At 47.5% G+C, this 25733-nt stretch overlaps 1 protein-coding gene across 6 annotated transcripts in view; it reads right to left on the reverse strand.

Moving 5' to 3' along the window:
* Positions 1 to 607: 607 nt before the first annotated feature.
* Positions 608 to 25733, reverse strand: part of ECSCR (endothelial cell surface expressed chemotaxis and apoptosis regulator) — a 71545-nt gene continuing 46419 nt past the window's right edge. For 2 of the 6 annotated variants that reach the window (XM_039483455.1, XM_039483459.1), the window contains exons 3-11: positions 14144 to 14188; positions 10804 to 10845; positions 10038 to 10088; positions 9152 to 9271; positions 4905 to 5018; positions 4419 to 4517; positions 3543 to 3579; positions 2129 to 2225; positions 608 to 1481 (exon numbers count right to left, since the gene is read on the reverse strand). In XM_039483455.1, coding sequence (XP_039339389.1) covers positions 1473 to 1481; positions 2129 to 2225; positions 3543 to 3579; positions 4419 to 4517; positions 4905 to 5018; positions 9152 to 9271; positions 10038 to 10088; positions 10804 to 10845; positions 14144 to 14188 — 614 coding nt within the window. In that variant the 3' untranslated portion in view covers positions 608 to 1472. The remainder of the gene's footprint in view (positions 1482 to 2128; positions 2226 to 3542; positions 3580 to 4418; positions 4518 to 4904; positions 5019 to 9151; positions 9272 to 10037; positions 10089 to 10803; positions 10846 to 14143; positions 14189 to 25733) is intronic. The other 4 variants (XM_039483457.1, XM_039483460.1, XM_039483458.1 and 1 more) reach the window with 4 other exon arrangements.

Consider the following 25733-nt stretch of genomic DNA (forward strand, 5'->3'; position numbering starts at 1 on the left):
TCCCAGGTGGAGGATATCAATGAGGGCCCAGGAGAGAGTTCATTGTACTCTCTTTGGTGGCTGCAGCAGAAGGCTCTGAGGAGCAAGAAGACCCCCAAGTTGGGGGAGAGTAGACCTTTTGCTACTAGAGAACAGTCTCAGAAACAGGACTGTTGCGTGTGTCATTATTTCATGTTTCTTTTTGTGTGCTGAAGAATAAACAGAGCCCTCAAGAAAGGGCTGAAATGTAATTACATGTGGCTGATTGTTTGTTTGTCCCAGGCTGGTGTTCAGGTCCACCAGTGTACAGGGATTATGTGCCATGGTCTCTCTGCTTGAGGGCTGGGTTTACACTGAAAAGTTAGGTTGACCCAGGAAACTAGTTGAGCTGTAGCCTGTACTAGGTTGACAGGATTCTTCTGTTGACCTTGCTATCACCTCTCGGGGAGGTGGATTAAATATAGCAACAGGAGAACCCCTCCAGTTGTTGTAGGTATTGTCTCCACTACAGTGGAGCATCCACAGCTGTAGCATGTAGCATTTTTAATGTAGACATAGTCTTAAGCCCGGTGGCTCTTTGGACACTGATAGTTAGGAACCAAAGACTGGCAGAAAAGAAAGGGCTGCATTCTGTTAAAGTGACTTTACTTCTGTTATTCCAAGTAACTGAATCATTTCATCTAACAGATGTTGCTGTCCCCATTCAGAAGGGATCAGAGCACAGACCTGTTGGAAGCATCATATACTCGGAGACCACATTTGCCATCAAGGAAGGGTTATGGATATTCCCTGCAGGGAGCTTACTATAGTCATAGGAACGTGTCTGATGGGCTGAAGTTTAATTCATAAAAACGATAATTAAAATACTTTGCACTTCTCCAGCAGCTTTCATTCATGGATCTCCAACTGCTTTCCAGGCATTAATGAATGTAGCCTCACAACACCCTAGTGAGGTAGGTAAATATCATCCCTGCTTTAGATAGGAAAATTGAGGCACGGAGAAGGGCTATCAGCAGTTATGCCTCAATTCAGCAAAGCACTTAAGCATTGACTTCAGACCTGATCCACACCTACTGAAGTTAATGGGAATCTTTCTGTTTGTTTCAATGGGCTTTGGATCATGCCTTTCAGTGCAAAGCTGAACTGGGATGTTTGTGATCAGCTGTGGGGCAAGCCAATGATTGTCTGCCACAGATGCCAAAGGGTCATTAAAGGAGCGGCCTGTGTCATTGGTGAAGTTGTAGGTTTGGCTCTCCTCCCCCTAGGAGCTGCTAAAATACACTGAAATTGGTATGCCTATTGGTGAGAGGCTGGCTCCAGCTGGAGAAAACTCTTATGACCCACATCGGGATATTGAGCTTGATTTTAGAGTAAATATATTGATTGGAAAGGATGTAATAACTTATAAAGGGAATGCCTCCCCCTGCCAAAATAGAAAGTCAGCGCTGATTAGCTAGTAGTGTTTCCTCGTGGCTCCTGTCATGTCACTGTCTTCATAACACCTACAAAAGAACCAAAACAATGATGCATCAGCAGGTTTTCTTGGCAGGCAAAAGAAAACAAGCAAAGTATCCACCCAGGGACTAACCTTTGGAGAGCCACTTGGGAACTCTTGGCCATCCCTCCAACAATCCCAAATGCTAGACTAGGTGTCAAATAGTAACCTCTAGGGAAGTGATGGTCCAGCTGTGGGGTGGGGGGGCATATGATGTTAATTAAACCATGTACTGCAAACACCAATCACAACACATCATACCCACAGTGGGAGTTGGGAGGAGGACAGTGGTCCCTGATCTCTCAAACATAGGTCTCTACCTCCAGCTAAAGAACTTTTTTCACCCATAGTGGTAGTACCTTCCCAGTGTGTTGTCAGCTAGCCACTAGATGGCAACATAACCCTCACTTATACCTACAAAGACAGACAGTACATGCCAATGATGCTTCAAAGGACTCAGATAGTTCAGGTAAGCTTTGGATAAGCACCCAAATTCTTCCATGCTCTTCTGAACCAACTCAGACCTCTGGAAGTTTGCATGGACCTGTTTATTACCACCTTTCCGATGGATTAAGAAAGCAAAGGGATATTCTCCCCAAGGAGAGAAACAATATCCTAAGCAATTCTCTAAAATTTGAGGCTAGAAAGAGAAACCTTTTCCGAAGAGGGGTAACTTGTACTGTTGTTCATGCTTAAGTTCTTCATGGAAATCAGAGTGATGCTGTCCTTGGCTGTAGCAGGAGAGCAACTGCTAAACAAGAGAAGGTGCAGGCCAATTACTGTCTTTGGAAAATTAAAGCACTGTCATAAGAGGAGAGGTTTCTCATCACAATCAGACAAGGTTAGGGAAAAGGATGGCTCAGTGGACCAGGAGTAGCTGCTAGAGCTTTCCCCCTCTTGGTTGCTGGTTCATTTCCAATCCATGAAGAGAGATGAGCCCAAGCTATAGAATTCAAATCTGGATCTGGCACTCCCCATAGTTATGGGTAGGAGGCTTCTGGATTAATGGATCCAAACTGGATCAGTGAGATACACCACAGTCCTGTGAAATTTGCATCTGAACTTGGAATCATTGTTCTGGTTTTGACCCATCTCTACTGGTATAAATGAAAGTTCTTCTCATCCGATGTCTCCTCAGTGGTCTCTGGGAAACAAGTTGTGGTTTCAGACCAATTCTTAAGTAGGTAAATGTTCATGTAACAAATCTATCAGCACAATTAGTACAGTTGTTGGCAGACTCCATGAAGCGGCCAAGGACACAAAGGATAGAGCACCTGAATTACCCTTTCACTACGTGGTCCTTCAGCATCATGGTTGAACACATTGCTAGGCATGGGGAGTCTTTCACTGACTGTTGCTCATGCTGTGTCCCTTCTGGGGCTACACAGCGGAGTTCAGCCTTCAGGGCTCTGGCAATCACTAGGTTACTGATTGTGTTATACAAAGAAGCCCCAGGAACATATTGTTTTAAAGTAGCAGCAGCATTCAGGGGTATTACTACCATTTGTGTTGTGGAGGTGTGTGAAAAAAGTGAGTCAGGAAGAGGCATCCTTTCCCTTTACTCCGTTGAATCAGATTGGATTGTCAGACAGTTTAGAGAAGGGTGATCTAGTGACTGCGGCACTAGCCTATGACTGGGGAGATCTGAGTTAATTCCCTGCCACAGACTTTCTGAGTGACCCTGGGCAAGACCCTTAGCCTCTCAGTCCCTCATTTGTAAATTGGGAGTAAATACCTTAAAGAGTGTGAGGTGCTCAGATACTGTGGTAATGGGGCGTGTCATATAAACTTGGTCTTTGGGACCACTCCTGTCTCAGTGAAGGCATTTTCAGATCTGGGGGCCTAAACTTACGCACCTAAGTACATAGTTAGGTACCTAAATATAAGTAGGCTGATTTCCTGAAGATGCTGTGCCCTCCACTGGCTTCAATGCATCTCAGAAATTCAGAGATCGGTCCTAGTCCATGCCTGGAGCTCACAGGTGCTATGGCAATACGAATAAATGATACTAATCCCTGATCCTTGATAGTGGGCCGTGAAGAAAGCCGTGATTGCCGAGCAGCCTTACCTTTCAGATACCACGGAGCTCCCCGGCTTCTGTTTATCTGTTGGGGGGAAAAAACAGTTGGTGCTGGGTGAAAAAAAATATCTATCAATGAGCAAAGCAAGATGTATTCAGAATGACCCTGGTAGTGTTGTAAATGGCAATCAATGGAATGTAAAGCCTCTGCCAGGTATTTCAGCCCTGATTAGAGAAAACTGTATAAAGCTGAATGAGCTGAATATAGTGCTGATGTTTGCCTTACTTGTTTCTTTTAAGCCTTTTGGCTAAGCATCCAGTGTCCTGTCAGTTGAGCTGCTTTGCCCCCTAGTGGACAGTCCTTGAGCTGGAATACAGGCTTTACCAGGAAATCTTACTACACATTCAATGCAAAAATCTGTGCTAATACAACGTGGAGCAAGAGGTTTAAAGCCAGTAAAATCTGCAGATTGCATTGAGGCAGCTCCAGACTTACCTCTGTCCCTTGTATGTGTAGGGTAGGACTTGGTCTTTCAATATACGTTCACACTGGATTGTTTTATTTACATAGGCAAAAATGACTATTCTCCACTGCACTACGTTTGGTTTTAAAAGACAAAGCCATTTTTAATAAAAGCATCTTAAGCTCATTCCCCTCCCCCTCTACTCAAAGTGGCCAGATCAAGTTTTTTTGCTAATTAGTGGGGGTAAAGGGGAAGAGAGAAAGGAATAATTTCAGGATGAGACCAAACATGGAGAGTTTCGGCCTACAAAGGATTTTTATACCAAAATTACATGGGCCCAGTTCTGAAGCCCATCTGTGACTGAAAACAGGGATCTGGACCAGAAATGCCATTTAGCTCTGGATACAACCCCTTATAGCACTTCTGGAATGACTGTAACCACACAAGCATATACAAATACCTTCTGCATCTTTGGAACGGTTACACTTGAATCTCAGACTGACCACGCTGGCCAGGACGATAACAACAACTACCAGGATGACTATGAAGCTGATGACACCTGAGCAATGGAGAAAAGAATAATTAGTCAATGATAATGTAACGGGTCTGTTTGGGGCCCAGTCTAACTCCTACTGAAGTCAATGAGTTAGCCCTGTTGACTTCTATGGGACTTGGATTGCATCCTTAAGGAAAAACATTAAGCAGATTTTTATTTCTGTTGTAATGAACATCAAAATGTATTGACCAGAGAGGTGATATTCACTAGAATGAGAAACCTCTTGCTCTTTTGTCTTAGGTGGTATTTTCCTCAAATGACAATACATCTTGACTTCCAATAAACCTTTAACACAAAAGGCTGAGTTTACTCCTGGTCTAATCCTACCAGGGTTGAAACCAACTGCATCACCAAGCTTCGCCTCCGCATCACCAAAATACAGGCCCTTACCAAACGCTGCCATCGTCAGAGCTGATTTCTCCTCCGTTGGGGCAGGGTCGGGGAGGGAAGGTCCGGTGCTCCAGTCAGAGGCGATGGTTGTAGAGGTCACTTGTTTCGAAGCACCTGTGGAAAAGGTAGTTTCACCTAAAGACTTTTTACTCAGAATCTGGGGAGAATGTAATTCCAAGGCCACATTGGCAAGGTGCCTCCATTCCCCCAAAGAGCGTTTAGCCTTACTGCAGAGAGAGACTGAGCTGCTCCCAGTGAAATCAATGCAAAATTCCCACTGGCCTCAATGAGAGCAGGACCGTATTTTGCATGTCTGTGCCCCTTTTCATCAAAAGATCCGCATGAATGAATGAATGTTCACGACCTACCATTTTACAGCCGGCACAGAGAGGCCGAGGGATTTGCGGCATGACACGTCTTCAGCAAAAGCCAAGTATAGAGCCCACACTTCCCGACTTCCATTTGTGTGCTTTAGCCACAAGAACCAGCTTTTCTGCCTAGCTCAACCAACCGCCCTTTATCCCTGAACAGTTCATCCCAAGGAAGGGAAACTTCTGTGGTGTTTTCAGGTTTTCCAGAGAGTGTATGGGAACTATCAGACACACTGGTTAGCTCCTGGCACAGCTCTCTGCCTCTGCTTATGGCAATGGCTTTGAGAGACAGTGATGTAATGGCACCAATCCAGGATATGCTGTGCAAAGGGTTGTAACACCGTCTTTAGGCTCCTACACTGGAGCACAAACAGATTTTCCAAGTGGAAACCAAAGGAGCTGGTCAGAAAATGGAATTTTTGTCCTGTGGAACATTCCAATATTTCAACATTTGTTTTCGTCCAAATCAGGACAAAAAAAGTGAAGTATCAAAATGTTCACAGAATGAAAATTTCTGAAAAACTTCCATTTGGAAGTGTTGAAATGAAAAATGTTGATATTTTCAATTGAAATAAAATGTTAATTTGAATGGAAACATTTTGGTTCAAAATGTCACTTTGGAAAAGTGAAATTTTTAATGCCAACTGACACTTATCCATGGAAAATTTCAATGTAGACAAAACACATTTCTCAACACCCCTGCCCCTCTCCCCCCCCCAAAAAAAACCCACAAAAACCCCACACCTTCTTTTTGACTGAAATTTTTCAAGCAGCCTTCAACAGCTGCCTCCCAGAGTAGAACTGTGCCGGAGGAACATAACTGGTAGTGGGATTATCCAGCTTGCAGATGTTGCTGTACAATGGTTCTATTAGTCATCAAGTTGTTTGCCTTGTGCTAAAATACTGCATCTTCTAATTTATCCATGGTCACTTGACAACTGTCTTATAGGACTTTCTTTGCTACTCTGCTTGCTGAGCCTGGCTTGGGTACTTTGTATTTGGGAAATGTTAGATCCCACACGAAAAGCCTGGAATGATGGAAATATCAGTAGCAACTCCATAATTAAAGCTGCACTGAGCTTTTACATAAAGCAGGATTCAAATTAAATACCAGGCTCTGTGATCCCCTGAAGAACTATTAGCTTCACTGAGCATAAACATCTACATAGATAAAACTAACTTACACTACATGCACTTGGACTTGTGTAAAATCTGGAATGGACTGTTGAGGGGGCAGGGGTGGACTTTGGTTGTTCCACAGTCTTGGGTTTAAAGCCTGAACTCAGGATTTAGAGCTCAGTCCAACTCCCGCTGAACTTAATTGGAGTCTTTCCACTGACTTCAGTGCTGGATTGAGCCTTTGCTCTGGGAGAACTGTCCCTGAAGTCTATAGGAATCTTGCTCGGAAGAGACTACAGGATTAGGGCCTATGTCAGAAGCATGGCAAGGATCTTTCCAAGACATTACAGGGGGCATTTTACTCTCAAAGTGAGGTCACTCCTTTCACACTCAGACACAGTCCAGTCAGGGAGCATTGGTTGGATTTTGTCATCTGGTCTATACTGACTGCTGGGATGACACCCCCGTGTATTCCAGGTGTTACGGACAGCAGAACTCCAAGGTTGGACTTCATTTAGAGCACCTGGACCCTGTAAACCAGCTAGTTCAATTGCAGTGAATTCTTGTTTAAATTAAAAGCTGCTATATAAAGGGACACAGCCTGTGCTCCCAATTCCCCTGGATTTGGATGAGGAAAACACAAGACACGAGACTTGTCAATGGACAGTTTGTAGGAATTAAAAGAATTATAGACCAAGCTGGAGGGAAACGTTGGTTTTCCCTAACCACAGTGGCACCCAGTGAAAAAGGGCTTTGTTTTTAGGCTTAACACCTTCCCCACCAAATAAAACCAAACCCCTACTGTGGTTGTACCCCATCCCCACCCCCTATTCCATGCTTTGAAGTTAGATCGAAACCATGGGGAAACAGGGAATTAAAAATTCCCCTGTGACTGATCAGAAACTCACCTAAACCGTTTGCCAAAGATATTTGTGCCACTGACTGATCAGAAGGCTTGATTTTAATGCTGACTGTTTGCCAACTCACCAACAAAAGGCCTTGGGGAGGCATGTGGGGGCGGGGGGTATTTTCATAAGTGTATGTGACTAAGAGCACAAGTCCCATTGATCTTCCAGGAGCCTGGGGATCATAAGTCAATTGAGGTGCTTTTGAAAATTCCACCCCTTCAGCTGGCCAGCAGCCAACACCCTCCACCCCAAAGAGCTTCCTGAGCGTCTGCAGTGCCACAACCCCACCCCGCCGCGCTGAATGCCAAGGTTGTGAACAAATTAGTGCAGACCCTGAACACAGCAGTGTGGGAGAATGTGGTCTGAAGATGCACCAGACAATGCATGTCAGCGCAGTGGAGTCAACTATAGGGCTGCCCTTTGTTTTTTAAAGTTCCTTGGGGAAACTGTCGCTTTCACTGAACCCCCAAAATTCAGCTCACAGGATAACATTGCAAGCTGGAAAAAACCCTGCAGTTGTTACTGCATTCTCTCAGACGATTTTTTTTCAACCTGAATTTAACCGCAAACTCTCTTCCCAGTGCTTAATTTTTGCCAGGGCTTGCTCGGGCTGAGCCTTGGCACGTCTAGCTTGGCAGTTCATAGTCCTGGCACCTCTAGCTTGGCAGTTCATAGCCCCGGCACTCTGGGCTTTCCTGCTTCTTTTATGAAAGTAAAAAAATTGCTTGCCAATAAACCATCTATGGCACGGATTAGCTTACCTGTGCAATCATCAGAGATACCGGCTGAGATGTTAAACTAAAGACTCAGTGCTCTACTCGGCGCTGGTTAGGCCCTGGCTGGAGGACTATGTCCAATTTTGGTCAGTAATGTATAAAAAGGATATAGCCAAACTGGAAAGGATCCAGAGGCAAGGGAGATGATCAGAGGGATGGAATGCAAGCCATATAAGCAAAGGCTGAAGGAAAAGAGGAGACTAAGGGGGGACATGATAGTGGTCTTCAAATACTTGAAAGGCTGCCATATAAAAGATGGAGAAAAGTCATAGCTCTCTTACCACAGAGCGCAGGACAAGAGGCAAGGGTTTCAAACTACAGCACAGCAGATTTAGATTAAATTTCAGGAAAAACTTCCTAACTGTAAAAACAGCGGGACAATGGAACAGACTGCCTCGGGAGGTCATGGGAGCTCCTTCACTGGAAGTTTTCAAAAGGAGGCTGGATAGCCATCTGTCATGGATGGTTTAGACACAACAAATCCTGCATCTTGGCAGGGGGTTAATCTAGATGACCCTTGCGGTCCCTTCTAATCCTATGGCTCTTTGATTCTATAACTCTTCTGTCTAACCCAATAGCCATACAGGGGAAAGTTGTGTGAAACTTCATGAAGAGCTTGAGAAGTTCCTACACAGCGTATGAGCCAGACTGGACGGCTCATACTCCTGTTGGTGAGCGCTTAGAGCCTGCTATTCCAAAGGGCTCAGTGCACTGGGCATGCAACAATTTGGCCTTTACCTACATAGTCTTCCTGGCATCACTTGTATAAGGAAGTACTCACTGACAATCAGGAGGATGGGTTGCACAATCTAACCCTCTGTGTATGTCTACACTGCAAGTGAAGGTGAGATTGTAGCACACTTGGCATGTAGCATAGTGTAGATATGTCAGTGTAGCAACCAGAGTGCATCTTTCTGGTGTTACCCTGCTAGCTAGATTAAAGCTAGCACCGATATGCCAACCTGTGCTACAATCACCCTTCACTTGCAGTGTAGATAGCCGGTGTGTGCAAAGTCTTAGTGTCACTACAATGAAGTGTACCGTACTGTGCTAGGAACACGGCAGGCACTTACCAACTGCAGCTGATGTTGATGCCGATTTTGATTTTCCATCAGGTGGGCCAGACAGATGGCCTGTTGTTGTCTGCTTTGAGGGCCTGGGAGTTGGTGTAATTAAAGTCAACACATTTGAAGCTGTGGAATAAATGTTTAGAAACAGCTCAGCTAAAGGCAGTGCCCTTCCCAGGAAGTCCTCAGGCCTCCTGAGAGTTATGGATAATCTGTTAAAAAGAGCATAGCATTGAACAGCCAAGGAAACTGCTTCTAGTTCTGCTTGAGGGAACAGAGTGCCTGCAGTACTGTGACTTTAGCAGTAGCCAGAAATCTTATTGCTCATGTGTGTTGAGGCGAACACAACTCTTGGGCTAGATGGCAGGAGTTCCATCTCGTATTGCACCTTTTCCTTTTTCTGAATTTTTAAAATAAAGAGGTTTTTACTGGCCTAGAAATACCCATCACCCCCACACACAATTGTTTGCTTTCCGACACATTCTGGCTTATGTGTTTCACTTCCTTTATGCTTGGATGGCTCAAGAGCAGCTACAGAAATTCACCTTTGCCATTTGCTTTTTGGGGGGGTCCACTTGAACGTGACACTCTAAGCAAAACTTAGAAGGAGAAGGTAAGCATTGAAAGCAAGACCTGCACCAAAGTTAGGCACTCAGCAGGCCTCCCAAATGCAGGCCCACAACTGGTCTGTTCACCTGCCTGCTAAATGGCTTCTGTTTTCACTTGGCTGAACACAAAAGCTGCCCAGCAGGCTACAACACAGGCCAGTTACTGGACATGCCAGCCAGGATGCTCCCTTCACCACTGCTCTGTGGGTTCTGCTGGCATCCAGTGCCACACGGGCTACATGTCCATAGTATCCCTCAAGCTCTTCCCCTTTGCCCAACTTTACCTGAGCTGTGGTGCTGGCCTGCAGGGACTGGCGATGGTGAGGAAATGATACCTGACACAGAAGCAAAGTGATGGAGTTAGATCCCTCACACCCCAGCAGCAGGTGTCATCCTGCTGGGCCCGAGGCAGACAGATGGGTGGATGGGAAGGGGCCTTCCACGTAGCATAGGGTTCAGAGATTGATGTGGTGAGGAGGAAGCAGCACTGAAGAGGACTTCATCCATCACCAGACCCGAGACAGGCTGATGTGGCTAGGGGCAGGTCCATACTCTAGACTGGGAGGGGGCCCAATGCCAGAGAGCGCAGAGGTCTGCCCCAGGGAGTGAGGGGAATGGGGAGCATTGGCAAGGCAGAGAGCCAGGACGGCCACCACAGAGCCACTTGTAGGCCCCGTCCCTGCCTCACAACTTCTTCTCCTGGCTGACTCAGCTCCCAGCTAGCAGTCTTCCCCTCCACAGGCAGCCAAGCCAAGCCTCCCACCCATTGCTCCTGGGCAGACAGACCCTGGAGAGGAGGAGCCAGACTGGGGCCATGCTTCATGTCCCCATTAGGGGTCTGCTCTTTCCACTGTCCCCAGAGACCTGAGGGAGGAGAGGTTGCATTGCACAGCAGTCAGAATTGGAGAGGAAATGCAGTCCCATAGGAAAGACAGAGACACGTCAGCAGGCAGGGGGCCCTCGGGTTGTGTTGGATCTGGGCCCTATTCATTCTCAAACCACCACCGGATAGCACTGGATGTTGTAACTGGATCGAGATGCTGACTGTACCTGCTGTGACGCCGGCTGTGATTCGTGGCGTGGCTGTAGTATCTGAAATGACGTGACCGAGGTATTTTGTATAGAGTCATGACTGGAGAGTCAAGCTACCCCACTTCCCATGTTTTTCTCTGCTAATCATTTGGATTGTGTCCCCTGTCCCATCTTCTGTCTGGCCAGGCTTCTGAAGACACCTAAACCCATTTCCCAGAGGCAGCAAATAGTCAGAGGTGATGAGCTGTTTAGAGTGTGACACCTGTTGATCTTATTGTTTAAGGAGCTATATGTACATGTAGTAAGGTGTAAATTTGTAACAGAGAGAGTAATTAACCGTTGGAACAATTTATCCAGAGTCGAGGTGGATTCTCCATCATGGACAATTTTTAAATCAAGATTAGAAGTTTTTCTAAAAGATCTTCTCTGGGAATTATTTGGGGGCAGGTCTCTGGCCTGTGTGCTACAGGAGGTCAGACTAGATGGTCACAATGTTTTGCCCTTGGAATCTATATTATTTTTAATCTTTATTTAATCAAAAAGTGTGGATATGATTTCACTCAGGCTGAAATTCATTTCAGTGGTGCCTAGGTCTTGTGCCACACCTTTGCCCTGGGGTGAATTCATCCCCCAAGAACAAAGCCCACAGGTACGTATAACATAACAATATAATCAGTCAGGTTCCTAATGGTCAGGGCTGCAAGACAAGGGTATAATAGTGCTTCATTTTAGGGTAACTTTGTTTTCTGTGGGTCTCTTATTGTTCTTGTGCTGCTCCTTCGCGTGTTTCCAATGCTTGGCATTGTGCAATAATAAGCTAGTGCACGTTGCTCTATCTTGGCGGAGAAAGGCATTTGAGCTGTTTTCTGGAGCCGAGACAACACTTAAAGCACATGTTCAAGTGCTTTGTTAAATTGGGATCTTAATGCTGTTGAGCACCACCACGGGTCAGATATTTAGGGGCCTAAAGATGCAGATTGATGCTTAATGGGGTTTTCAAAAGCAGCTAGGCATCCCATGTGGCGCTTTAAAAATCTGCCCGTCTCCTCAAAGTTTTCATCTCCGGACTGGACTGCAGATGCCAGAATTACCTTGGTCCCTAGTTTACATGAAATGACAACAGCGGTTTTCCAATCGCAACTTCTCAGATCCTTTCTTTCCAGTAATTCATTAAAATATAAACCTCAGGGGACAGGAATAAGCATATGAAAACCAGCACCATTTCATAGTAAAGCCCCTTGGAGGCAGGGGAAGGAAAATATTTCCAGTATTCGGGGAAGAGCTTGCGTGTCCTTGACCAGTTCTGGCAAGGACGGGTGCCATTAACACTACTGAAATCTAATTCCCAAGCCTCTCTTTTGTGCTGTCACAATCACATTGCCCACCTCTATGATGGTGGAGCAACCATTAGAAAGAAAACACAGGGACAGCAGTCAAGCAAGAGCTTGTCCTCCAGGAAGGATGTCCTTCAGTGGAAATCAACAGTAGTCAACACAAGCAAAAAAGAGTAACATCAAAATTCCCGCTTCCACATCTAGGCAGTCCTGCCAACTCTCATGATTTCACCATGAATCTTGTGTTATTTGGTGTTTGCCTTCAACTCCCAGCTCCTGGAATCCTGTGATTAGGGCAGGGTCTCAGCTTCCATTTCTTTTTTAAAAGTAACTTTCTAGTCATCACAGTTACAGAGAAAAGCTGAGTGCCCCCTAAAAGCTCAGAAATCAAAGGCCAGAAGAATAAATCCAGAAGTTAATTATTATTAATTATTATTATTATTGTTTCAAATCTCATGATTTTAAAGCCAATCTCATAATTCTGGGAGCCTAACCCATGATTTTTGAATACATGGAGTTGGCAATACTGAGTCCAAATTTGCAGCCACTGCTCCTAACTCGATGGTGTCTATACAAGTGACAGCAGCTTTCAGATGTGCAGCAGAAGTTCAAAACAAGGGAAACAACAGGAATTAGTCCCCAGCCAGGCAGCTCAGGGGCACCATTTTTTTTTTATATATTTTTTTACAGATATTGTTCCCCAGAGCACCGGTTTCCAGATACAACATTTCTGATGGTAAACAGGGAGATAACAACTGGGGAGGGGAATTTGGAGTGAGGTAGTGGGAAAACTGATTGCACCGCTGTTGAGAGAGAGCCAATGGCCTTGCAAACTTCCTTATGCACAGCACAGCCAACACCCACCAGCACTGCGTCCCCAATTCCTCCTGCATTGCACAAAGCTCATTTTAGTTTGTCCCACTTCTGGACCTGACTTGCTCTCCTTAGAGCTCCGGTTTCCCTCGCCCTTGCAGAAGGTGGTGAAGCACTGGAATGGGTTACCTAGGGAGGTGGTGGAATCTCCTTCCTTAGAGGTTTTTAAGGTCAGGCTTGACAAAGCCCTGGCTGGGATGATTTAGTTGGGAATTGGTCTTGCTTTGAGCAGGGGGTTGGACTAGATGACCTCCTGAGGTCCCTTCCAACCCTGGTATTCTATGATTCTATGAGATTAATTGGCTAAAAGGTCAGGTTTTCATGCGTGGAGTTTTTAAAGGTCCATAGTTTCAAAAGCGTCCGCATTAATGGGGGAAAACAATCCGTTTTGTTCTACGGGTGCCTGTCTGCACTTCTCAGTGTCTAAATACTTATACAAACTTGGCTCTTAGGCCTAGACCCTTAGAAGGATTTAGGTGCCTAACTCCCATTGGTTTCCATGAAAGTTAGGCACCTAAATCCCTCTGAGGATGTGGGTCTCAGTGCTGGATTTTCAGGTGAGCCCATCACTTACAGCCAGGGCCAGGGTTTCTGACATGCTCAGCACCCTGACTGTCGTAATGGGAGCTGCTGGGCACTGTACTCCCTTGAAAGCCAGGCCCTCGGTCTGCAAACTGAGGGCCAGAGTCTTCACTGTGATGCCTTCCGTGCCCCAGCACAAAGGCAGCGTAAGTAGGTGGTATCTAGGAACCTACGTGGGGGCAGGGGGATGGATCCCATCCCAACCTGGGTGTGTGGGGGCAGCTCAAGTAATGTAGCTCTTTCACAGACGCTCCAGTTGGGATCCCAATGGCTATGCCCCCATTCCTCCCCACACTCTACATGATGAGCTTGGTGGAGTTGGTGCAGAGCTCAGCTCCACCACGGGCAGGGGGTGGGAGGCGGGATGGAGGGGGAGCCAGTCCACCTCCATGTGCCTGCCCCTTGCATAGCAGAAGCTCCACACTATGCTGGGGTCCTTACATTGCCCCTACAGGCAGGGGTGAATTTCATCCTAAAGCATAATCCCAGCTGTTCTCTAAACAGTGGCTGTTCTAAGAGACACATATGAAGAGGGAGGGGCTGAGATCCTGGGATGATTTGTTTTTTACCTGCTGGGCCTCCTCTAGTGAGAGATGCAGTTATGGTCTCAGCATCTGAAAGAGAAAAAGGCAGCTTGTCAATGAAACAATGGGCTGGTATTTTCCTTGAGGCTGGCAGGGAGGGGTTTCTTTTGGCAGAGCCCCTCGGGCCATTCTGGCTCCATTTGTGACAGGTTTCTATAAATCCACCCCTAGGCACCTGGCTCTGTGTATGTGGGAAAGTCCCCGGTTTGTCTAGACAGAGAGCAGCCTCAGAGCCTGCAGGGCATTCTGTGGATCAGGTTTGGGGAAGCGGGTGCAGCTGGGAATACCTCACCCCTCCCTAGTCCCAAAGGAGGGCTTCATCCCTCATTCTCATCCCCACCCTCTGGGTTTCTGCTAGGGGAGTGAATCTAGTTCCCAGTGAGGCTCTGTAGACGGGAGGCAGTGGAGCCGCACATCCCCTACTCACCCTAGCCAATGCCCCCTTCCTCACACAAGCACTGTCTCCTTGGGTGTAAGTGAGGTTACAGCTGCTTTGCACCACCATAGCCAGGGAACTGTCTACAGCTGGAATGTCTTGCTCATGTTCAAAACCCCCAGCAGCTCAGTGGCAGAGGCAGGACTAGAACTCAGGAGTCCTACCTCCCCTTCCCTGTTCTCTAGGCACAACCTGGCCTCCCACCAGACCAGAGAAGTAGAGGATGGAGGGAGTAGTCACACAGCTTTAAAAGCAGTGACTCCTGCAGGGGAAGTGATCCTTAGGATTCTACAGCTCCAATCAATCCCAGGCACAGCAGTGTCATTGCACGTAATAGAAACTGAAACAGGCACAGGCCACAGAGACTGCATCCATTGTTCCAGGTCAGTGCTTCAATACTGGGGTGAAAACTGCTTTGCAGGTGCTGAGAGACAGCACCCAGAGGTTGAATCAGCCCCATCACGACACAGGCTCCGTCCTTACTTACAGTGCAAGCCCAGAAGGTACCCTAGTGTTGCTGTTCTCATGCACGTACGCGTGCGTGTGCTCATACAGAACGTATCCCAGCGTGGTTGCTATCATGCACAGACAGAGCATATCCCAGGATTATTATTAAGCACTCGTGCGCACACACACACATGATACAGAAGGAATGACAATGATCCCTTACAACACTAACATTTTTCAGGCTTCCAGCCAAATCAGTGGACGTAATTACTCTGCCAAAGCGTGGTTACAGAATGAGAATGTTGGGCCTCTCCTCCCACGCAGCTCACATGGCTGAAAGCCAGAGAGCAGCCCGACAAATGGGCGGCTGACACATTGTTCTTGTATGGTCTCTCTGCAAACCACATTACTGACATTGTTCCACTGGTTGCAGCCAGGTGAATTGTAACAGTTCTGAGAGCATGGACTGAGTGCAGGATTCAGCGATGTGCACGCCTGTTCACTACGAACTGACCTTCCACAGTGCCCCTAAGATGTGAGGTCAGAACTAATAATAATTAACGAACAATTTTACCATGATTTCCTTCCCTGGATTCCCCAGGGTGCCTGGCCTCTCTGTATTGTCCGTTAGGTGTTTGCTGTTCCATTCACACTCCAGCTTTTGGACACTTGTGCTTACATGAGAATCTCTGCTTTTATTTGACAAAAAAATAAAAAAATTCTAGCTCTCCTAGTTGTGGAGAGACGCTAGAAAATGAGACCTGAATGTACCCCAGAGCAGTGGTGGGCAACCTGCCGCCCACGGGCCAAACACAGCCTGTCAGGGTAATCCACAGGGTAATCTCGGCCAATGCAGAGAGCCACTGGGAGCTGTGGGCGGCCATGCAAATGTAAACAAACTGTCTAGTGGCCCGCCAGCGGACTGGCCTGTATGGATATCACTTCCATTGCTCCCTTTCATGAGCTACTCGTGGGAGATCAGCGTCTGCTGGGCTACTGCTCCCTTCCCATGCAGGTGGGCGAGGGGTATGCTGGTGGGGAAGGGGGCTGACCAGAACTTTGACTCCACTCCTACCCCCAGTGGCTGGCCAGAAAGTTGTGCTGCTGTGGAGGGGATATTAATCTGCGGCTGGCATAGGCAGGGCCAGAATAATGGGTAAGCAAACTAGGCACATGGCTATGGCCCAAATTCAGAGGGGGTGCCTATATTTTTAAAATGTATTTATTTTATTTAACTGATGCAGATTTGAAGGCAAATTGAAAGACCCTCACTCCCCTGCATGAATGGCATTGTGACCTTGTAACGCTGCTCAAATGTGGGCCTTTCAGTTCACAGTGGGCAGATAATTCTTACTCACAGCTGAGACTCGCTTTGCCTTTCCCAACCCCGCCAGGAAGAGAGGAGGGGGCTGGGTAAAGAAACCACTTCCTCCTCCAACCAGATAGGGGCCCGGGTGTGTATGTCCGCCTAGGGCCCAGTGATGGGTTAATCCAGCCCTGGGTATAGGGCTGATTTAGATCACTTCTCTCTGCGGGCAAGGGGAGAACCAGACAGTGAGGTCCAAGCCTCCAAAACGATTTCGCTGGCCTGTCTGAAAGGGATTGGGTGGTCTTAATTATTCAGTGATGACAATGGGTCAAATTTTCAGAAGGGCCTAAATCCCATTTTTAAATAGAATGTAGGCACATAGGACCAGATTTTAAAGGTATTTAGGTCTGCCCCTAGGGCCTAAATGCCATTGACTTTGGGCACTCACACCCTGGCCCTGCTGAACCCAAGGTTCTGGGGCTTTCATAGTTTCCAAGGCCAGAAGGGACCATCTGTCTGACCTCATATATAGCACAGGCCCAAGAACTTCCCTGAATGGGTTCCTGGTTGACCCAGAGCAGATCTTTTAGAAAAACATCCACCATGACCCTTGGTAAGTTGTTCCAATGGTTAATTACCCTCACTGTTCAAAATTTACACTGTATTTCCAGTCTGAATTTCTCTAGCTTCAACTTCCAGCCATTGGATTGTGCTTGTGTGGCCTCGGGTGCATATTTTTCGGATGGAAGACCCTCAGCTAGAAGGTTTTTTCCAAAGCCATTTTAAAAGTATCCCAGCCAGATGAGGAGATTAACAGCACATACAATTCTATGAATAAATATTAAGCCATAGGTTTCTTTCCAGCTAAAGTTTCTCCCAACAAACACCCTTACCTGGAAAATGCTCCCCTGCTTTTCTGTTCCATGGTGGCAAAACAATTGAAACAATTTGCATCAAATCTCAATGGAAGTTAGTCTGCACTGACAACAGCTGCTGGGCCACAATCCCTCCCACACCTCTTAACAGGCATTGATGCGATATTAATGCCCTAAACATCAGGGTTTGTAAATATCCTACCTGAACAATACTCTGCTGCAACTGTACCACAGAAATTTCCCCAAAAGCAAATAGCTCTTCTTTCCCCAAACTATCACTTTTCCAAACCGAAGGCACCATCCTGTGACCCTGCCTAGACGACTAACTGCCCGTAACATCACATTTTCTTTTTTAGATTAAGCCATATATTTTAGAGCACGCGTATCACTCTAAGCACCTGAAATTTCTACAATAGCTATTGTTTATGCTTGGTAACTTCCAGACAGCTTAGCTGGGGCTTAATGCACTTTTAAGAGAATTGGCATCTGGGTCAGCAATTGATGTATACAGTTTTCAGCCAGTTGAATAGAAGCCCTAAAGCAGCTAAGCCCGGAAATTGGACATGTGGGAATGAGGGAGGGAAGGGGGAGAGGAGGAAGCTGCCTCCTGGCAAATAAAGGAAAGGGGAAGGTGACTGCAGCTGCTTTGGCCACCCCAACCCACTAGATCCTAGTGAGGGTCGTGTTGTGTTGCTGCTCAGTACAGCTAGAGGGAGCTAGTTCTTCAGTACAGTGCACCATCAATGTGCTAGCTCCAGTTAAAGGAAGGTCAACAAAAGCCTTGAGGGTTTCTGGAGATCTTTGTAAACTTGAGCTTGCAGAACACCAGTGAGACTGAGCTAGCCAGGCTCCTGGCCTCACTTAGGAGCTGGCCCTTTAAAGCAGGAAAGACAGAATGGGATTTTTCATCCAGTCAGCTGACCTGTTGAGCAGTAGGCTGATCAGCTCTACTACGGGGGTTGGACTAGATGACCTCCTGAGGTCCCTTCCAACCCTGAGATTCTATGATTCATGAGATTCTATGATACCTGATGGAAATACCATGCGCTCAGACAGGCAGTCATGATGAGGCTGTGGTCTGCCAGGGGGAGGGCAGAGATCCAGAGAAGGTACCATTGGATCTAGTTGGAACTCCTGTATAACACAGGCCAGAGACGTCCATCCAGCTACTCCTGCACTGAGCCCAATAACTTGTGTTTGAGTAAAGCATCTCCTGCAGTAAGGCAGCCTGTCTTGTTGAGAAGTCTTTGAGATGGAGAATCTGCCCCTTCCCTTGGTAGTTTGTTCCAGTGGTTAAATCAACTTCACATTAAAAATGTGCAGGGCCTGATTAATCTTTTGTGGGCTCTGGTGCCTGAATCGTGGCCTTGCCCCCAAAGGCCCCACCCACGCTCCGCTCAGATGCCCCACTTTTGCTCAGCTTCTTCCCCCCGAAGCCACGCCCATGCTGTGCCCTGAGGCCCTGCCCCTGCTTGGTGTCTTCCCCAAGGCCCCGCCCATGCTCCGCCTCTTCATCTCGAGGCCCCGCCCACCACTCACGCAGGTGAGAGGGGAAGGAAAGGAGCAAGCAGTGGGCGGGGCCTCGGGGGAAGAGGCTGAGTGGGGGCAGGGCCTCGGGGCAGTGTGCAGGCGTAGCAGGGACACGAGCCGGGTGCCAGGGCACCATTGTAAGCCTGGCACAGAAAATGTGTGCTTTATTTCTAATTTGAATTTGCTTTTTATGTCCAACTTCGCTTGTTCTGCCTTTCTCCCCTGGATTAAAGAGCCCTTTAGTACCCAGTATTCTCTCCTGGGGAAGGTATTTACACACTAATCAAGTCACACCTACAGCTATGTCTACACTGGAGCGAAGGTTTAATTTCCATCTCGAGTGGACGTACCCCAAGACAGACAACTAAACCCAGAGCCAGGGAAGCAATGAAAGGCAGCCCAAACGACGGCGCGGGAGTGGAGACGCAAAGGGTGTGTTTAAAGGAAATGCCAAGCGTCCAGGCTCACTGCTGACAGGCTTCCAAGTGGTGAATCCTTGTGCGGGGAGGGGAATGATGCTGACAAAGAATGTGCGTGTTGTATGCTGCGGGGGGCGGGGCGGAGTGACTCGGGTCATAGAAGAATATGTTGTATGTGTCTGGAGAGTGCCCATCAATCACACCACAGGTCCCAATCCCCGAAAACAGCCCTCAGGCACGGCTGAAATACAAATAAGTAACAATAACAGACAGGTTGCCTCCAGCAGGGCTGCAATTACAATAAACATCAGAGCAACTCAAATGACTTGCCACTGAATTTAAATGCTGCCCAATTACCGTTTTCTTGAGGCTGGAGTGATTTACAGTTAGATCCTGCAGTTTTAGGTGCGGGGTGGGAGGCTGCTGAGTGATTCATGATGGGAAATACTGCAGTTTCTGGCCCTGCTGGAACAGGAAAGTCCTGATAACACTGATTCAGGCTCCCCATAGGGCTACAGGGACATGTCACCTCCCTCATTCATGGAGAACTTTTTTTCCCCAGAGGAAGGAGAATTTGGGATTCTATTTGTGGTATTTCTTCTTTAACCTTATTTTATATAGAGAGAGCCACACGTACATTAAAACAATAATGTGATGGGTTTTAGAGATTCCTGGTCAGTTTTTATTTTTGGAACTTCAGATGTTTCAAGAGTTTTTACTCGCAGGCGTGTTTCCCAGCTGCTCTGATGCAGCATAAAGAGAGGCACTTGATTTCTTTAAGAAGGTTACAGTCAGTGGCAGGAACTTAATCAACAGCTGTGGTTCGTCTTCTTTGGCACCAGGGGCCTGATCTTTCCCTTGACTTCACTGGGCTTTGAATCAGGCCCCAGAAGGACTCTGCTCAGTGACACGTGCTAGCAGATTGCTGGATTCCTCATGGGGGGGAAATTCATGTCATCCATAAAAAGACTCAGATTTGGGCTTTATGAGGGCAAAGTGCATGGGGTTGGAGGGAGAGAACTCCATCCCACCAACGCAGGAGGGCTGTGTAACACCCTGTGCCTTGGAATCACACGTTGAGGGTGTTATGCCACTGGAGTCACATAAGTAGCCCCCTCCTAGCCTGACTCTTGCCTGTTTGGGAGTGGAGTGAAATCCTTCCTTTCTGAACATGCAGAGAGCTCCCACATTCCCCTGCTACTCTGCTCTGTAAATGGTAAGTACAGGACCTCTGTGACCTTCTAGCAGCCCTCTGCCCCGAGATCCATGCCCCCTTTGTTTTTTATGAGGTACACAATACATGCTTCCAGAAAAGAGAGTGGAATCATTATCATCATCATCATCATCATCATAATACTTTGACCTCTCATCTCAGACTTTCAAAGCACTTTAGCCAAGATTTTCCTAATGACGAGCCTACATTTAGGCTTCTAAATTAATTATTTAGCCACTTAAGTGACCCAATTTTCAAAAATGCTGATATGCACTCGTGGGTGAAACACGGCAGCTGCTAAACAGCCCACAGCAACAGTAAAGAACAGTTTATGATGGCAATGAAGGAAAATCCTATATCTCATTGAAGCTGCAGGTGGAGATTCTGCTAGGTAGAATTTAATCTGATGGGTGGAATCCTGTATATAATTTTTGTAGTTACTAGCTGTGACAGATATTGAAACCACATGCAGGATCTTAAACTTTGGGGACCATATTGTTTTAAGTTTATATATCATTAAGGGCCACAGATTGTATGCAACTCCAGGGTGGTTGAACACTGGAATAAATTGCCTAGGGAGGTTGTGGAATCTCCATCACTGGAGATTTTTAAGAGCAGGTTAGACAAACACTTGTCAGTCTAGATCAGTGGTTCTCACTTTTTTTTCCCGTGGACCACTTGAAAATTGCTGAGGGTCTCGGCAGACCAAATGTTGCTTGTACCGTTAGCTAACTATTTTAACACGCTTTGGATAAAAGCACTATATAAAAAAATGATAAATTAACTTTTTGTTCTACAAATAAGAAGCGGGGGGGTCTCTCCCCCACACAACAACCCCTGAGCTGGGGCTGGGAAGGAGGGAGGTCTCTCCCTGGCAGCCACAGCCCTGGAGCTGGGGAAAGTCACCTCTTTCTCTGGCCGCCGCAGCCCAGCATGTCCCAAATTCCCCCTCAACCCCTCTTCACACCCCATTGCCCCCTCCCACCTACCCCTTATTCCCCCAAGGCCACCACCTCACCTTACATGTGCATCTTCTCCAGGGTCTAGGCACCTAATTAGTGGAGCCACGCCTGAACGGCTCCATTAATTAGGTGGGTGGCCCTTCATTTTCTTGTGTGCAGCTGCCCAGGCACGCACCTTAGAGAGAACCATCCGTGGACCACCTGAATGGAGCTCGCGGACCACTGGTGGTCCATGGACCACAGTTTGAGAACCTCCGGTCTAGCTAATACTTAGTCCTGCCATGAGTGCAGAGAACTGGACTACATGACCTCTCAAGGTCCCTTCTAGTCCTATGATTCTATGGGGAGGAGCGCTACCACAGCTCCTCCAGGCATTAAACACAATGGGAGCCGACTGCGGGAATCACTCAGGCTGCAAACAACTCCAGAGAAGTACAGTCAGCTGGGGGACTTGCAGAGACTAGTTCATGGGGGGGCGTTCAGAGACCAGCAGACAAAGAATCTTTTCTTTAAACAGCCTGAGTTTAAACTGATCCAGGGACTTCTTTTTGATCCAGCAAACGGACACACCCGCCTGGCCAAGGATTAACCCAACCCTTGAAGAAAAGGCTGGGTGACCTCTGGTAAGATTTGAGTATGCGTATAGGAACCTTGGTTGTTTTTATGGGTGTTCTTTGTAATGCTTTCACCCAAATATGACTATTCTTAGGCTTTGTGAAGGCTGGCAGGTAACTGGTATACACCGTTGTAGCCCCTGGAGAAATGTTACCCACAGATGCTGGATCCCGCTCAGACCTAATGGGGAAAATCACAGTGACATGCAGAGGGACTGCTAGTCTAAACCCCCAGGCTGGAGACAGAGACCCACAGGTCTCTGGCCGAGAAGTGACGATTAGGAAGCCTGAAACTTTAAGTGGGTGACCGCGAGAAAAACTGGGGTGGGGCTGAGGGTTTCAAAGGTGCAGTTAACCCTGAAAGTGTGACACTATTTATCCATCTCTACTTAATGTACATAGACATGTCTTATCATTCAGCATCATGACCATGGCCCTTGTGTTTATTATCCTTGATTATTTATATTACACTAGTAACTATAGGCCTCTGTGAAGATCCGGGCCCCATTGTGCTACTTAGGTGTCCATAAGATGGGTGCACAATTGGTTGGACAACTGTACTCAGAGAGTAGTTATCCGTGGTTCACATTCAAGCTGGAAGGGCATATCGCATAGGATCCTGCAGGGATCTGTCCTGAGTGCAGTTCTATTAAATATCTTCATCAGTGATTTGGCTAATGGCATGGAGAGCACATTTATAAAATTTGTGGATGACACCAAGCTGGGAGGGGTCACTAGCGCTTTGGAAGACAGGAGTAGAATTCAAAATGATCTTGACAAACTGGAGAAATGGTCTGAAATAATAGGATGTAATTAAATAAGGGCAAAAACAAAGTACTAGGCTTAGGAAGGAATGATCAATTGCACAAATAGGTCATTGCCCATTTTGTAAGTTCCTGCTAAGGTGCACACCTGGGCGGCTGCACAGGAGGCCATCAAGGGCCGTGCACTTACCTCCCGCCAGCTCCGGGGCTGCGGCATGGCAGGGAGAGAGGAGGACCCCCAGTCTCAGAGCTGCTGCGGCAGGGAGAGGCACCTCTCCCTCCCAATCCCAGAGCTGCTGCGGCAGGGAGAGAGGAGGACTCCCTCAGCGCCAGAGCTGCTGTGGCAGGAAGAGGCGCCTCTCCCCCAGTCCAGGTGCTGCTGTGGGGAGAGAGGGCTGAGGGGAGTCCTCTCTCCCCACTGCAGCTCCAGGGCAGCCTGAACCCCAACCCCCCAGCCCCACCCCAGAGCCTGCACCCCCAGCTGGAACCCTCACCCCCCCCCCACGTTAACCCTCTGCCCCAGCCCTGAAACCCCTCCCACACGCCGAACCCCTTGGCCCCATCCCTGCCACACATCCTCTCCATATTGGTGCACATAATAAAATTTATTCTGCACATGGATGGGAAAAATTAGAGGAAACATTGGCAATGACTGCCTAGGAAGGAGTACTGCAGAAAGATCTGGGGGTTCTAGTGGATCACAAACTAAATAGGAGTCAACAATGTAATAGTGTTGTCCAAAAAAAAAAAAAAAAAAAAAAAGCAAGCATCCTTCTGGGATGCATTAGCAGGAATGTTGCAAATAAGACACGAGAAGTAATTCTTCCCTCTACTCAGCACTCTTAAGTCCTCAGCTGGAGTACTATGTCCAGTTCTGGGCACCATACTGTGGAAAGATGTGGACAAATTGGGGAAAGTCCACAGGACAACAACAAAAAATGAGTAAAGGTTCCAATCAAGAGCTTTAATCACAACTCCATGCTCCTAGCAGAGGGCTGGTTCTCATTTGTTCACTACTCACTGGATTTGCTTTCTAGCTGCTTGTGCTGGAGACGGATCAGTGTTCTATGGGAAGTCAATTAAAAACCATTTGACTCTTTAAAAATAATAAAAAAAGGCAGCAAGCCGAAAGCCAAACAATGCGAGGAAGCGGCGTGTGTGGGACGGGACGGCCACGTTACGGTATTTGTCGAATCCTGTTTACTAATTCCATTGAGTCCAGCTGCTAGCAATGCATGAGGGGCTTGTGCTTCCCTCCAGCGCCCTCCTGAAGGCTGGGCCTAGGAGAGCTGCCTCCTGCATTTGTCTGCCTCCACGCCAACATTCCTCATCATCGTCAGCTGTCCAAGTGAAACAGATCTGTTCTGTGAAGCCGTGTCCTCAGAATAGGTCCCTGGCTGCTGCCAGGAGATCCCCCACCCAGCTGGCGCTTCCAGTTTCCTAAGCACACCTCTGTTTGGAAAACAGTGGTGTGTTTGCTCTGGGTACCCATGGCAGCGGTGCTCTCGGCCTCTCTGCTGTGTGGCTGCTTGGGTCTGTCTGGCTTGGCCTGGGGAAGGATCTGCTGCTTGCCATGCTTGAGTGAAACAGGCTGAGAAAAACCTTCTGTTCAGGCTGGGACCAGAAACCCACTGCAGGCTCCCAGCCCAGCTAGCTGATGGCTATTGTCTAATCCAAGCATTGTCCACGAACAGAGCTATTGTGCGGGTTCTGACACTCTTCACTCCAAAAATGGTGCATTTCTAGCTAATAAAATTACAGGATTGTCACCTGTCTGTGTGTCACTCTGAAATCTGGACTGTCTGTTGATTCAGGGTGAAGCCATGGAACAGCTACAAGCACGGCAGAGAGCACTCTTTGTTCAGAATATCCCAGGGTCAATCACTGGGATTTCACAGTCTGGTATGGTCCAGTTTTTAAGTTCTCAGCCATTTTGACTTTATGAATTACACCTGTGCGGTGTACAGTTGCAGCAATGCATGTATCTAGGCTGTGCCAAGAGTCCTAGATCCTTGTGATATTAGAGGTTCTCAACCAATCACCCGCCTTACTCTACAACTAATTTTCATGCAACAGTTTCATTGGCTGTATGAGGGAGACTGTACACATGGTGGATTACTTGGCTCAGCTGCTACACCAGTGCAACAATACAGGCTTCCAGCTATTAGTTATTTTGTACGAAACTTTCTCTTTGTACTGCACTTTTACATTTCAAAGGAGTTTGCTGGCATCAGGGCTGGCTGCCATTTTGTTCTCAGAGCTGCTGCAGCATGTTACAGAGGAAACATACACTGTGCTCTCTCGGAGACTTGCCTTTGTTTTTTTCTCATTTTATTCTGGCTGGCTCAGCATTAACACCCACCTTTAGGGCTTGGATTTGGGCAGAGAGATGGTGGGGGGGGTGGATTTTTCTAATTCCAATTCCTTTCCCCTTCGTTTCTTGAGCATCCTGTTCTTCCTGGCCAAAGCTGAGGGAGGAAGGGAAAGTACCTGATGAAGCAGGCCTATCTGAACTCATCCATTTCACTCCCTGGGGAGTTGTGTAAACACCTTCACCAGCTTCCATCTGAGAGCAGTCTCCTCTGCCTGCACTAAGGAATGTGCCTGGACGTAGCTGTGTTGTGGTCCCTCACAAAGGGATTAGGCAAGGCGGGGGGAAGGGGGAGAAGGCAGAGGACAAATTCAGTCATCCAGGTTCCTGTTCCACATCACTGAGACAAAGGATTCACTGTCACCTTCCCCAGCCTCACCTTACAGCTGCTGCTGGGGTGGGGGCAGTGGTGAGCTGGAGTCGGTTTCCACCGGTTCACAAGAACCGGTTGTTAAATTTAGAAGCCGGTGCAGAACCGGCTGTTAAAGGGGCAGGCGGACAAACAACTCCGGTCCGCAGGCCACATCTGGCCCGCAGGACTGTCCTGTCTCCGGCCTGCCTGAGCTCCCAGCTGGGGAGGCTCCCCCAGCCCCTCCCTCGCTTCCTTCCCCACCTCACAGAGCCACAGCACATCG

This window comes from Mauremys reevesii, linkage group 8 (assembly GCF_016161935.1).
Source record: "Mauremys reevesii isolate NIE-2019 linkage group 8, ASM1616193v1, whole genome shotgun sequence".
In the NCBI taxonomy this organism is placed as follows: domain Eukaryota; kingdom Metazoa; phylum Chordata; order Testudines; family Geoemydidae; genus Mauremys; species Mauremys reevesii.